The sequence below is a fragment of the Entelurus aequoreus genome, linkage group LG15 (genome assembly GCF_033978785.1).
Source record: "Entelurus aequoreus isolate RoL-2023_Sb linkage group LG15, RoL_Eaeq_v1.1, whole genome shotgun sequence".
In the NCBI taxonomy this organism is placed as follows: domain Eukaryota; kingdom Metazoa; phylum Chordata; class Actinopteri; order Syngnathiformes; family Syngnathidae; genus Entelurus; species Entelurus aequoreus.
Genome location: NC_084745.1, coordinates 6877443 through 6892785, shown reverse-complemented (window position 1 = coordinate 6892785; position 15343 = coordinate 6877443). Strand labels below are relative to the sequence as shown.

Below are 15343 nucleotides of genomic sequence, written 5' to 3'. Positions count from 1 at the left end.
ACTATGTTGTTTTTATATATGTTATTATAAAAATCAATATATATTATTGTTTATTCACAAAACATTTTATTATACTGTACTAATTCTATAGAATAAATATATACTGTTTAATGTGTAGTATGTATTTTAATTTTTATAATCTTGGTTTATTAATGTAAATCATTTTTTAAATAATACGAACATTAAGAATTCAACACAACTTATTTTACTGCATCATTTATTTATTTTACTTTTTTTTCTCTTTTTATTTATTGTATTTATTTTATTATATTAACTATGTTGTTTTTATATATGTTATTATAAAAATCAATATATATTATTGTTTATTCACAAAACATTTTATTATACTGTACTAATTTTATAGAATAAATATATACTGTTTAATGTGTAGTATGTATTTTAATTTTTATAATCTTGGTTTATTAATGTAAATCATTTTTTAAATAATACGGACATTAAGAATTCAACACAACTTATTTTACTGCATCATTTATTTATTTTACTTTTTTTTCTCTTTTTATTTATTGTATTTATTTTATTATATTAACTATGTTGTTTTTATATATGTTATTATAAAAATCAATATATATTATTGTTTATTCACAAAACATTTTATTATACTGTACTAATTTTATAGAATAAATATATACTGTTTAATGTGTAGTATGTATTTTAATTTTTATAATCTTGGTTTATTAATGTAAATCATTTTTTAAATAATACGAACATTAAGAATCCAACACAACTTATTTTACTGCATCATTTATTTATTTTACTTTTTTTTCTATTTTTATTTATTGTATTTATTTTGTTATATTAACTGTATTGTTTTTATATATGTTATTACAAAATCAATATATGTTATTGTTTATTCACAAAACATTTTATTATACTGTAGTAATTTTATAGAATAAATATATACTGTTTAATGTGTAGTATGTATTTAAATTTTTATAATCTTGGTTTATTAATGTATATCTTGCTATATAATAAATATTGGGCTACTAAGTAGAGATGTCCGATAATATCAGCCTGCCGATATTATCGACCGATATATGCGTTAAAATGTAATATCGGACATTATCGGTATCGGTTTTTTTTATTATCGGTATCGTGTTTTTTTTTTTTTTTTTTTTTTTTTTAATTAAATCAACATAAAAAACACAAGATACACTTACAATTAGTGCACCAACCCCAAAAACCTCCCTCCCCCATTTACACTCATTCACACAAAAGGGTTGTTTCTTTCTGTTATTAATATTCTGCTTCCTACATTATATATCAATATATATCAATACAGTCTGCAAGGGATACAGTCCGTAAGCACACATGATTGTGCGTGCTGCTGGTCCACTAATAGTACTAACCTTTAACAGTTAATTTTACTCATTTTCATTCATTACTAGTTTCTATGTAACTGTTTTTATATTGTTGTACTTTCTTTTTTATTCAAGAAATTTTTTTAAATTTATTTATTTTATTTTACTAATTTCTTTAAAAAGTACCTTATCTTCACCATACCTGGTTGTCCAAATTAGGCATAATAATGTGTTAATTCCACGACTGCATATATCGGTTGATATCGGTATCGGTTGATATCGGTATCGGTAATTAAAGAGTTGGACAATATCGGAATATCGGATATCGGCAAAAAGCCATTATCGGACATCCCTACTACTAAGTGTTATTTACTACCTATTATTTACTTTTATTCATATATACATTTATATTAAATACAAATTTGTATATTTACTGCGAATTAACATGTATTCTACCGTCTTTATTAAGTAATTACTTTTTGTACAAAAAGGAAATGATCAGTTGTTACCTGGAAAGGATGTTTTTCAAAATAATATTCTTAAAAAAAAAAAAAAAGTTTTAAAGATAACATTGTCTTAGAAAATAATATTGTCTTATAGAAAACAATTGTTTCAAAAATAACATTGTTTTAAATTATTTTTGTTATAAAAATAACATTTTTTTTTTTTTAAATTGTATTGGCCTAAAAACATTGTTTTATAAAGTTTGTTTTAAAATTTAATTTTTATAAATAATATTGTTTTAATAATAACATTGTTTTAAATGATTGTTGTTATAAAAAGAACATTGCCTTAGAAAATAATATATTTTTAAAATGATATTGTTCTAAAAAAAACATTGTTTTATAACGTTTGTTTTAAAATATTTTTAAATGATATTGTTTTAAAAATAATGTAGAAAATATTGTTTTAAGAATACGTTTTTAAAATAATGCTGTCTTAAAAATATAATTGTTTTATAAAGTATGTTTTCAAAAATTTAAAAATAAAAAATATTGTTTTAAAAATAACATCGTTTTAAAATATTATTATAAAAAGGACATTGCCTTGGAAAATATATTTTTTTAATGATATTGTCCTAAAAAATAACTTTGTTTTAAAAATAATATTTGTAAGAAACATTGTAAATGATATTGTTTTAAAAATAAGATAGACAATATTGTTTTTTAACAATAATACCTTTTTAAAATTATACTGTTTAAAAATACTGTTTTATAAAGTGTTTTGAAAAATATTAAAAATATATACATAAATAAATATATATGTATATGTATATAATTTTAAAAAATAACATTGTCTCAAAAATATAATTGTTTATAAAATTATATTGCATACAAATAAACATTTTTAAAGTATGTTTTAGAGATATTTTTTGAATATTTAAAAAAAAAATAGATATTGTTTTAAAAATAACATTGTTTTCAAATTATATTGTCTTAAAAATAACATTGTTTTATGAAGTCAGTTTTAAAAATAATATTTTTTAAAGCTATTGTTTGTTTTAAAAAGATATTGAGTTAGTGTCTTTGAAATAATATTGTCTTAAAAGAAGATTGTTTCAAAAATATGGTTGTTTTTTTTTAGAAAAGAATTGTTTTAAAATAAAACATTAACATTTTTTTATTTTTATAAAGATGAATTGTTTAGAAAAAAGAGTTGAAAAGCAAGTATTTGAAGTTGTAATGCAGATGAAGCGCTAATGACCACCTGTGTGTTTTGAACCAGGAACATTTTCAGATTTTCTAAGAATGTCTGCAAGAAAAAAAAGGAAGAGTTCTTCATTTCCTGTCTGCACAGAAAGTGTAAATATGATAGCGGGGTTAAAGATTAATCGAATCGCGAGCGGCGCTCACGTGGCAGCCGCACGTTGTCCCGCCAGACGTCCGCCATGAGCTCCTTCGCTCACATCCTCCAGGAGGTGGGAGAGTTTGGCTTCTTCCAGAAGCGTCTGGTGGCCATCTTGTGCATCCCCAGCATCTTCATCGCCTTCGACATCATCGGCCAGGTGTTCACGGGCCTGGCCTTCCCCGACTTCTGCGACACCTCCTGGATCCTGGAGCGAGGAGCCAACCTCAGCCTGCAGCGGCAGAAGGAGCTGAGTCTCCCTCGCCGCCCGGACGGAACTTTCCACGCCTGCTTGATGTTCACGCCCGTGCCCTGGGACCTGGACACCATCGTGGAGTACGGCCTCAACCGCACCACGCCGTGCCTCAACGGCTCCACCTTTGAGGCGCCGCCGGGAGCCTCCAGCGTGGTCACTGAGGTTAGGGGTCGTCATGGCGACCGGCGCTCATGCTCACTTATCGTCCGTCGTCACCTTTTTCTTCTTGTCAGTTCCAGCTGGTGTGTGACAGAAGTTCCTTCATCGAAGCGTCCCAGTCCGTCTACATGGCCGGACTTCTTGTGGGGGCCTTGGTGCTGGGGGCCATGGCTGACAGGTCATTTTCCTCATTTGCATACTCATTTGCATATTCACGCCATCCAATCCATTTTGCAAAGTACCCAGTTCATCTTCGGCCTGGTGGAGATTCCCGCTCGCCTCGGCTCTCTGCCGCTCATCCAGCGCTTTGGCAGGCGGCCGTGCCAGGCAGGATTGTTGATGTTTGCGGGCGCCGCCTGCCTCGCCAGCATCGCCGTGCCCAAAGGTCACACATACACACACACACACTTTTGTATATTTTATTTTTTAAGCACAAAAACAACAATCAACCTTCACATTGTTTACATAAAAAACAAAAATGGCCGTTTATTGATATGATGAGTTCAATCGTTTGATGGATTATTTTTATACGTGTCGTAGATAAACTAATTAACACAATTTAACATCTGTAATTTTTTACTCATTTTTTAATGATATGAAATATATGCCTCTGTGAGTTCTTTTTTCCATATAAAGCGAAAAAAAACAACACAATTTAACAACTGTTTAAGTTCATTTTTATTAATTGTTTTTTTTGTATAAGTTTTCCAGATGAATGGAAAAAAATAACAAATTTAACACTAACAATTTTTACTTATTTTTTTAATGAAATAATATATGCTTCTTGTGATTTCTTTTTTTCCATATAAACCGAAAAAATAACACATTTTAACATCTGTTTTTTAAAAGTTGTATTATTAATATGAAATATATGCCTCTGTGAGTTAATAATTTGTATTCATTACTTTTTATAATAATTCCAGTTAAACACAATTTAACCTCCACAATTTTAACCTTTTTTTAATGAAATTATATATGACTCTTGTGAGTTCATTATTTGTATTAATTATGTTTTCCATAAAAACAAACAAAAAAACAATTTAACATCTGATTTTTATTCCTACTTTAATTAATATAAAATATATGCCTCTGTGAGTTCATAATTTTTATTAATTATGTGCATACGTTTTCCATATAACAGACAAAAATAACACATTTTAATATCCACAATTTTAACTTATTTTTAATGATATAATATATCTGCTTCTGTGAGTTCATCATTTGTATTCATTATTTTAATAAGTTTTCCATACAAACAGACAAAAATAACACATTCTTTAATGATATGAAATATATTTTCTCTGAGTTTATTATTTTATTAATTATTTCTATACAATATATTCATTATTTTTATTAATTATTTTAAATAGGTGTTCCATACAAACAAACAAAAATAACAAATTTTAACATCCACAATTTTAACTTATTCTTTAATGATATAAAATATATTTTCTCTGAGTTTATTATTTTATTAATTATTTCTATACAATATATTCATTATTTTTATTAATTATTTTAATAGGTTTTCCATACAAACAAACAAAAATAACACATTTTAACATCCACAATCATTTAGGTATTTTTGGAAATAATATTAAATATACATACTGTTTCTTCTCTGCAATTTTTATTTATTTTCAATGACATATTTGCTTCTTGTCAGTTTATTATTTGTATTAACTACTTTCTGTTTTCCAGATAAACAGAAAGAAATAACACAATTTAATGATATTTTATTAATTATATGAAATATGTGCTTTTGTAAGTTCATAATTGTTTATTCATTTTAGGTTTTCCACATAAACAAAAAAAAAACACATTTTAATCTTGATGACTTATTTTATTATGTTTTCCAGACAAACAGAAGACATTTTAACACCTTTAATTTCGAGTTATTTTTGTAAATAATATAAAATACACATGCTTTTTGTGAGTGTGATATTTTATATATAACACCCAACTTTTTAAATATTTGACACAAATAACTTTTTTTGGATTAATGTGTTTACATTTTTTTTTTTTTTTTCATTTTTAGGACACAACCAACCAAAATACTCCCCATCTAAGTAAAATAGCTTCCCCAACACAATATTGTCATTTGTAAAAAAAAAAAAAAAAAAATTAAGTAATATAAAAAAACAAAATCTTGTGTATCCGAAAAGGAGCAGGAAGAAGCAAAGTTCATAATGTCACTCAGACATAAGAATCACCATATTTATGACAATATTCAGATGTAATAATATTATTTTATATATATTCAGGTGTTAATATCATTTTATATATATTCAGATGGAGTAGTATTATTTTATATATATTCAGATGTAATTATATTATTTTATATATATTCAGATGTAATTATATTATTTTATATACATTCAGATGTAATTATAATATGTTATATATATTCAGATGTAATAATATTATTCTATATATATTCAGATGTGATTATATTATTTTGTATATATTCAGATGTAATTATTTTATATATATTCAAATGTAGTTATATTATTTTATATATATATATATTCAGATGTAATTATTTTGATATATATTCAGATGTGATTTTTATATTTTATATATATTCAGATGTAATTAATAATAATAATAATAGATTTTATTTGTAAAAAAGCCCTTTACATTGAGTAGACAACCTCAAAGTGCTACAGTGTATTAAACATTTTTAAATAAAAAGATAATAAAAAAATTTAAAAAAAAAAAAACTACAACAGCCAAATAGCTAAAACTAGTATGCATATATCTAAAAAAGGCTTTTTTTAAAACAAGGGTTTTTAAACCTTTTTTAAAAGCATCCACAGTCTGTGGTGCCCTCAGGTGGTCAGGGAGAACGTTCCACAGACCGGGAGCGGCGGAGCAGAAAGCCCGGTCTTCCATTGTTCGTAGCTTTGTCTTCGGAGGTGGGAGGAGGTTAGCCTGTCCGGAACGGAGGTGTCGTGTGGAGGATTTGGGGGTGAGTAGTTCTTTGAGGTAGAGGGGGGCATTTCCATGGAGGCACTGGTGGGTTAGTAGGGAGACTTTGTATTCAATCCTGAGTGGAACAGGAAGCCAGTGAGGGGATTTGAGAGTTGGTGTGATATGTTATACTATTTTGGATATATTCAGATGTAATATTTTATATATATATTCAGATGTAATTATATTATTTTTTATATATTCAGATGTAATTATATTATTTTGTATATATTCAGACAAAAAAATACATCACAGAATTTAAATGCATTTTTTTCCTCACACTATTTTTGGCATTTTGTCACAAAGTAAAAGTTAAAAAAAAAATTTTTTGGAGTAAAAAAAGGCAAAAATATTCAGTGATGGCGCCCTCTGCTGGTCAGCGTGTTCAATGCGCTTCTGACCAGACTGAAATGCGATAAAATTACGTATTTCCTGAACTTCTTGTTGTTGTTTTCCACGCACGTGGTCTTCAGATCTCGCCAACACAGAAGAAAACATCAAATCCTCAAGATATTTCTCTCTTTTTGGACTTTTTTAAATTTCTATTTCTTTATTATTATTTTTTTTCTCTCTCTTTTTTTGGACTTTTGAAAAGGAACACGTCGTTTTTTGATGTGTACTTGTTCTGTACTCCTGTTTACATTGAAGTAAAACAGTGCATTAATCATACAAAACGTGAACATCCATCCATACATCCATCCATTTTCTACCGCTTGTCCCTTTTGGGGTTGCGGGGGGTCGCTGGAGCCTATCTCAGCTGCATTCGGGCGGAAGGCGGGGTGCACCCGCCACCTCATCGTGAACATGAGTGCTTTTAAATAAAAGTAAACAACAAAAGATCCAACATTCATTCTTTTAATTGGACAGAAGATGTCAGGTTCAAGCACCGAACTATCTATTAAACAGGACAAGAAGCAAGGAATCAAGCAGAGACAGATTTCAATTTTGCTGATGAGGAGAAACGTATGGCCCTGCACACTCAGTTACAGTCTCCCACCACGCTTTGAGGTACAGCCCCCGCGCTCCCCATTTTATTCAGGAGTTCCCTAGTTACATCGCTGAAGCTGCTTCTCAAGGGAGGGGACACATATATTACGCAAGCAGCTCCAGTAGACACAATACGTGATTATTCAGAGTGGAAATGTGCTTAGCCTCGTGGTTTCTCCCTGTCTCTGCTTTGTCTGCGTTGAGGTACTCGAAGTCCGTCCTTGGCTGTGGCTGGCTGAAAGACACAAACAACAGCGGCGAGGCACTCCTAACTTGCAGTGGAAGATAACAAGTTATGTGCCTTTAAGCATAAGAGTTGTATGATAACTTGTATACAATTATTGTAACATTTTCCTCCTGTTTATCACATAACTTCCCCCAGAGTCTCCTTATCCCTAATAACTTCTTCTTGCGATTTTCAGTCAATAGTTCATTTTTCTAGGGCCAAGTTATGTTCACACTCAGAGTTCAACATCATTTTCTCCCCTCTTAGTCACAAGGGTCTGGAAACACCGTCCAGGTAGGTATCCTCGTCATCAGATTCATCTTCCTTGTCGTCCGCCAGAAGGTGCATCTGAACAGTTCTATCATCTGCTGGGCTAATCGCTGTGGTAATCAGACGGTTAAGCAGAGAACGCAGACAGGGAATACAACAACATCCACACAACGTCAGCATTGCTGCAAACACAGCCATAGATGCTACAATTGATGATACCAAGGACTTGTATTTGCCGAACACATCCAACCACCCATCCCACATAGATGTATCTATGCCAGAGTGCTCTTTCATTTTACCGTTGAGGGTGCGCAGGCCTTCCAGTGCTTTGGTCAGGCTATCTTCTGCATCAATGTCGAGTGCAACACTGTTCACCAAACATTGCGCACACACCTCCTTTTTCTAGCGCCATACGGTTTTGAAAGGCCAAGAGGGAGGTGGTGGCGAGTTGATCAGCGACGGCTTCAAGTCCGGCCTGTGTCCAATTTCCTAATCTCTGTACGTTGTAGTGGACGTAGTTTATTCTGTCAACATTCTTGTTAATCGTACACCACCAGCAGACGGATGATTCGAATCCTGCTGCAACTTGATTTACCAATTTGTACTCTTGGGACACCGCATCGATATAAGTTGGATCTCCAGCACTTTGCCAGCTTACATCCCGTCTAGTTCTTTTCCAATGTTCGGGTACCAGACTGTTCAGATGTGTTAACAATTCTCGTGCTGTTATGGGGTATACGGAGCCAGGCTTGAGGAGTGTGATCAGAGCACAATGTCCTGTCATATTTTTATTTTTCGGTAATCGGTCATAGATTCTTTCCTCACCGCACCACCACCACACATCACCTCGTGATACTGGTACAAATAGTGATGCATTTACTATGTGTAAGCAGTTGTCTGAAGATAAGCTTCCTAACTGTTGTCCAGAGCTTAGCATGTTAATGCCGGTGTAATTGTAATATTGGTTTCTGCATTGTTCTTTGGTTTCAGGGTAGATTTTGTCCATGTAGTGCAATCCCTTCAGGATATGTCCTACTCATCACCTCTATTAACATTCTTGATTCATAGGTGCCGGATGATCTTGAGTAATGGCCTGGTCGCGATGGTTAGCATACATCACAATCAGTTTTAGCAGCCTTTCCTGCTTGCTCCGCTATGAGTAACCAATTAACAGCCAAACGAGGAACCAATTATTATCAAACCTTGACACACCAGTTGTTACTTTGAACCACTCATCCACACCATCAAATGGTACGCTTACAACTGGGACTCCAGTGTGTTTAGTATAGGTGTTCACTCTGGGTTGTTCGCATGGTTTGATTTATGCAAACAATCACCGGGAAATATGGTTCTGGTCCATTCGACCATGCTCATAGTTGGAAACCCTAGCAGGGTGTGTTGAATAGTGTGGCATTGGGTGGTCTAATTTGTCCATCAGGGAGTGATATGGTTAAAACTAGATCTGGGCCTTGATATTTCAGTGTTATTCGACTTTAAAAGTATTTAGCTTCTTCACTATCTCCGGGACAAACAGGGTCCTTGAGGGTGCATGGGAGTTTGCCAACAGTCTACATGTGCTTTGTGGACTTGGAGAAGGCATTCGACCGTGTCCTTCGGGAGGTCCTGTGGGAGTGCTCAGAGAGTATGGGGTATCGACTGTCTGATTGTGGCTGTCCGCTCCCTGTATGATCAGTGCCAGAGCTTGGTCCGCATCGCCGGCAGTAAGTCGGACACGTTTCCAGTGAGAGTTGGACTCTGCCAAGGCTGCCCTTTGTCACCGATTCTGTTCATAACTTTTATGGACAGAATTTCTAGGCGCAGTCAGGGCGTTGAGGGGATCTGGTTTGGTGGCTGCAGGATTAGGTCTCTGCTTTTTGCAGATGATGTGGTCCTGATGGCTTCATCTGGCCAGGATCTTCAGCTCTCACTGGATCGGTTCGCAGCCGAGTGTGAAGCGACTTTAAAAGTATTTAGCTTCTTCACTATCTCCCGGGACAAACAGGGTCCTTGAGGGTGCATGGGAGTTTGCCCAACCAGCTATACATGTGCTTTGTGGACTTGGAGAAGGCATTCGACCGTGTCCTTCGGGAGGTCCTGTGGGGAGTGCTCAGAGAGTATGGGGTATTGGACTGTCTGATTGTGGCTGTCCGCTCCCTGTATGATCAGTGTCAGAGCTTGGTCCGCATCGCCGGCAGTAAGTCGGACACGTTTCCAGTGAGGGTTGGACTCCGCCAAGGCTGCCCTTTGTCACCGATTCTGTTCATAACTTTTATGGACAGAATTTCTAGGCGCAGTCAGGGCGTTGAGGGGATCTGGTTTGGTGGCTGCAGGATTAGGTCTCTGCTTTTTGCAGATGATGTGGTCCTGATGGCTTCATCTGGCCAGGATCTTCAGCTCTCACTGGATCGGTTCGCAGCCGAGTGTGAAGCGACTTTAAAAGTATTAGCTTCTTCACTATCTCCCGGACAAACAGGGTCCTTGAGGGTGCATGGGAGTTTGCCCAACCAGTCTACATGTGCTTTGTGGACTTGGAGAAGGCATTCGACCGTGTCCTTCGGGAGGTTCTGTGGGGAGTGCTCAGAGAGTATGGGGTATCGGACTGTCTGATTGTGGCTGTCCGATCCTTGTATGATCAGTGTCAGAGTTTGGTCCGCATCGCCGGCAGTAAGTCGGACACGTTTCCAGTGAGGGTTGGACTCCGCCAAGGCTGCCCTTTGTCACCGATTCTGTTCATAACTTTTATGGACAGAATTTCTAGGCGCAGTCAGGGCGTTGAGGGGATCCGGTTTGGTGGCTGCAGGATTAGGTCTCTGCTTTTTGCAGATGATGTGGTCCTGATGGCTTCATCTGGCCAGGATCTTCAGCTCTCACTGGATCGGTTCGCAGCCGAGTGTGAAGCGACTGGGATGAGAATCAGCACCTCCAAGTCCGAGTCCATGGTTCTTGCCGGAAAAGGGTGGAGTGCCATCTCCGGGTTGGGGAGGAGACCCTGCCCCAAGTGGAGGAGTTCAAGTACCCTCGGAGTCCTGTTCACGACTGAGGGAAAAGTGGACCGTGAGATCGACAGGCGGATCGGTGGCGGCGTCTTCAGTAATGCGGACGCTGTATCGGTCCGTTGTGGTGAAGAAGGAGCTGAGCCGGAAGGCAAAGCTCTCAATTTACCGGTCGATCTACATTCCCATCCTCACCTATGGTCATGAGCTTTGGGTCATGACCGAAAGGACAAGATCACGGGTACAGGTGGCCGAAATGAGTTTCCTCCGCCGGGTGGCGGGGCTCTCCCTTAGAGATAGGGTGAGGAGCTCTGCCATCCGGGGGGAGCTCAAAGTAAAGCCGCTGCTCCTCCACATCGAGAGGAGCCAGATGAGGTGGTTCGGGCATCTGGTCAGGATGCCACCCGAACGCCTCCCTCGGGAGGTGTTTAGGGCACGTCCCTAGGGACGTAGGAGGCCACGGGGAAGACCCAGGACACGTTGGGAAGACTATGTCTCCCGGCTGGCCCGGGAACGCCTCGGGATCCCCCGGGAGGAGCTGGACGAAGTGGCTGGGGAGAGGGAAGTCTGGGTTTCCCTGCTTAGGCTGCTGCCCCCGCGACCCGACCTCGGATAAGCGGAGGAAGATGGATGGATGGACTATCTCCCGGGGGCCCTCCCACCTTTTAGAATGCCAATGTTTTCTTCTAACACTTCTTATCAGAACCCACTCTCCTGGTTCCACTAGGTCTGTTATCTTGTGGAGACACAACAGGTTTGTCTCTTTTAGCTTCTCCAGCATCTTGCGCATATAATCTGCTAAATTTGGTTCATCGCTGATTTTTGAAATTTGGTAGCTGATAAGGTCTTCCAAATATTATTTCATATGGTGTGAGTCCTGTTGTACTTGTAATGTTCGTGTACATTTTTGTTCATGGGCGTTTTGTTTCTTCCATACTGTTTTTAATTGTTCCGTCTGTCCTTTCCACTAGTCCTGCGCTTTGTGGATGATAAGCACAGTGGTTTTTGAGATCATTGTGGAATAATTATCCTATATTCTTGATTAATTGATTTACAAAATGAGGTCCATTGTCACTGTATTTGTATTTAGTTCAATAAAATCCATGCATAGATGTTGGAACGGGTGTTGTGGTTTGGGGAATTGGCCTCGTTGTGGGCGCATATTCCCTTGTGGATTGTGCCTCGCACTGGTCATGCATGACCTACAAAAATGTTTAGAATAAGAATAAAAGCCGTAGGTTGTATAGACCCTTATACAGAATATAAGGGTCACCATCCCTCCTGTTGAGGCATGAGTACAACCATGGCTCAAAAGTGCTGCCCACTTATATAATCTTGGTTTATTAATGTATATCTTTCAATATAATAAATATTGGGCTTTTTTATTTCACAATAACTACTAAGTGTTATTTACTACATATTATTTACTTTTATTCATATATAATAATAACATTGTCTTAGAAAATAATATTGTCTTATAAGAAACAATTGTTTCAAAAATAAAATTGTTTTAAATTATTTTTGTTATAAAAATAACATAATATATTATTTTAAATTATATTGGCCCAAAAACATTGTTTTATAAGTAGTGTTTTAAAATAAAAAATTATAAATATTGTTTTAATAATAACATTGTTTTAATTGATTTTTGTTATAAAAAGAACATTGCCTTAGAAAATAATGTATTTTTTAAAAATGATATTGTTCTAAAAAAAACATTGTTCTATAACATCTGTTTTAAAATATTATTTTTAAATTGTATTGTTTTAAAAAATAACGCAGAAAATATTTTAAGAATAAGTTTTTAAAATTATGCTGTCTTATAATTGTTTTATAAAGTTTGTTTTAAAAAATAATATTTTTTTTAAATATTGTTGTTATAAAAACAACATTGCCTTAGAAAATACATATTTTTAATGATATTGTCCTAAAAAAACATTGTTTTAAAAATATTATTTGTAAGATACTTTGTAAATGATATTGTTTTAAAAATAAGATAGACAATATTGTTTTAACAATAATACATTTTTAAAATGATACTGTTTAAAAATAATATTTTTGAAGTGTTTTGAAAAATATTTTAATTTTTTTTATAAATATATATATATATATATATATATATATATATATATATATATATATATATATATATATATATATATATATATATATATATATATATGCATATATATATATAGTTTTAAAAATAATTGTCTCAAAAATATAATTGTTTATAAAATTATATTGCATACAAATAAAATTATTTTTTAAAGTATGTTTTAAAATATATATACAGTTTTAAAAATAACATTGTCTTAGAAAATAATATTGTCTTATAAAAAACAATTGTTTCAAAAATAATAATTGTTTTAAATTATTTTTGTTATAAAAAGAACATAATATATATTTTCTAATTATATTGGCCTAAAAACATTGTTTTATAAGTAGTGTTTTAAAATAAAAAATTCTAAATATTGTTTTAATAATAACATTGTTTTAATTGATTTTTGTTATAAAAAGAACATTGCCTTAGAAAATAATATATTTTTTTAAATTATATTGTTCTAAAAAAACATTGTTTTATAACATGTGTTTTAAAATATTATTTTTAAATATTGTTTTAAAAATAACGTAGAAAATGTTGTTTTTAGAATACATTTTTAAAATTATGCTGTCTTATAATTGTTTTATAAAGTATGTTTTAAAAATAATATTTTTTTTTTTCAAAATATTGTTGTTATAAAAAGAACATTGCCTTAGAAAATATATATTTTTAATGATATTGTCCTAAAAAAACATTGTTTTAAAAATATTATTTGTAAGAAACTTTGTAAATGATATTGTTTTAAAAATAAGATAGACAATATTGTTTTAACAATAATACATTTTTAAAATGATACTCTTTAAAAATAATTATATTTTTGAAGTGTTTTGAAAAATATTTAAAAAAAAATTATAAATATATATATATATATATATATATATATATATATATATATATAAACATATATATGTACATAGTTTTAAAAATAACAATGTCTCAAAAATATAATTGTTTGTAAAATTATATTGCATACAAATAAAATTATTTTTTAAAGTATGTTTTAAAAAATATATACAGTTTTAAAAATAACATTGTCTTAGAAAATAATATTGTCTTATAAAAAAAATGTTTCAAAAATAATTATTTTAAGTTATTTTTGTTATAAAAAGAACATAATATATATTTTTTAATTATATTGGCCTAAAAACATTGATTTATAAGGAGTGTTTTAAAATAAAACATTCTAAATAATATTGTTTTAATAATAACATTGTTTTAAATGATTGTTGTTATAAAAAGAACATTGCCTTAGAAAATAATGTATATTTTTAAAAGATATTGTTGTAAAAAACCATTGTTTTGTAACATTTGTTTTAAAATATTATTTTTAAATGATATTGTTTTAAAAATAACGTAGAAAATGTTGTTTTTAGAATACATTTTTAAATGTATGCTGTCTTATAATTGTTTTATAAAGTATGTTTTAAAAATAATATTTAAAAAAAAAAAAATTGTTATAAAAAGAACATTGCCTTAGAAAATATATTTTTTAATGATATTGTCCTAAAAAAACATTGTTTTAAAAATATTTATTTGTAAGAAAATTTGTAAATGATAGTGTTTTAAAAATAAGATAGACAATATTGTTTTAACAATAATACATTTTTAAAATGATACTGTTTAAAAATAATATTTTTGAAGTGTTTTGGAAAATATTTTTTAAAAATGTATAAATGAATATATATATAATTTTAAAAATAACATTGTCTCAAAAATATAATTGTTTATAAAATTATATTGCATACAAATGTATTTTTTAAAGTATGTTTTAAAAAAAAAAAATTTTTTTAAACATACTTTGAATAATATTTTTTAAAATATATATTGTTTTAAAAATAACTTTTTAAATTATATTGTCTTAAAAATAACATTGTTTTATGAAGTCAGTTTTGAAAATAATATTTTTTAAAGCTATTGTTTGTTTTAAAAAGATATTGATAGTGTCTTTGAAATAATATTGTAAAAGAAGATTGTTTTAAAAATGTTTTTTTTTAGAAAAGAAGATTGTTTAAAAAATGTTTGTTTTTTTAAAAGAAGATTGTTTAAAAAATGTTTTTTTTTTTTAGAAAAGAAGATTGTTTAAAAAAAACGAATTGTTTTAAAATAAAACATTTTTAAAAATGTATTCTTATAAAGATTAATTGTTTAGAAAAAAGAGTTGAAAAGCAAGTATTTGAAGTTGTAATGCAGATGAAGCGCTAATGACCACGTGTG

The 15343-nt window shown here is 31.7% G+C and overlaps 1 protein-coding gene across 1 annotated transcript; it reads left to right on the top strand.

The window, feature by feature from the left end:
* Positions 1-3207: 3207 nt before the first annotated feature.
* Positions 3208-7965, top strand: LOC133630538 (solute carrier family 22 member 14-like). Its single transcript, XM_062022151.1, has 3 exons — positions 3208-3582; positions 3654-3964; positions 7959-7965. The coding sequence occupies exons 1-3, from the start codon at positions 3208-3210 to the stop codon at positions 7963-7965; spliced, it is 693 nt and encodes a 230-aa protein (XP_061878135.1).
* Positions 7966-15343: the final 7378 nt, after the last annotated feature.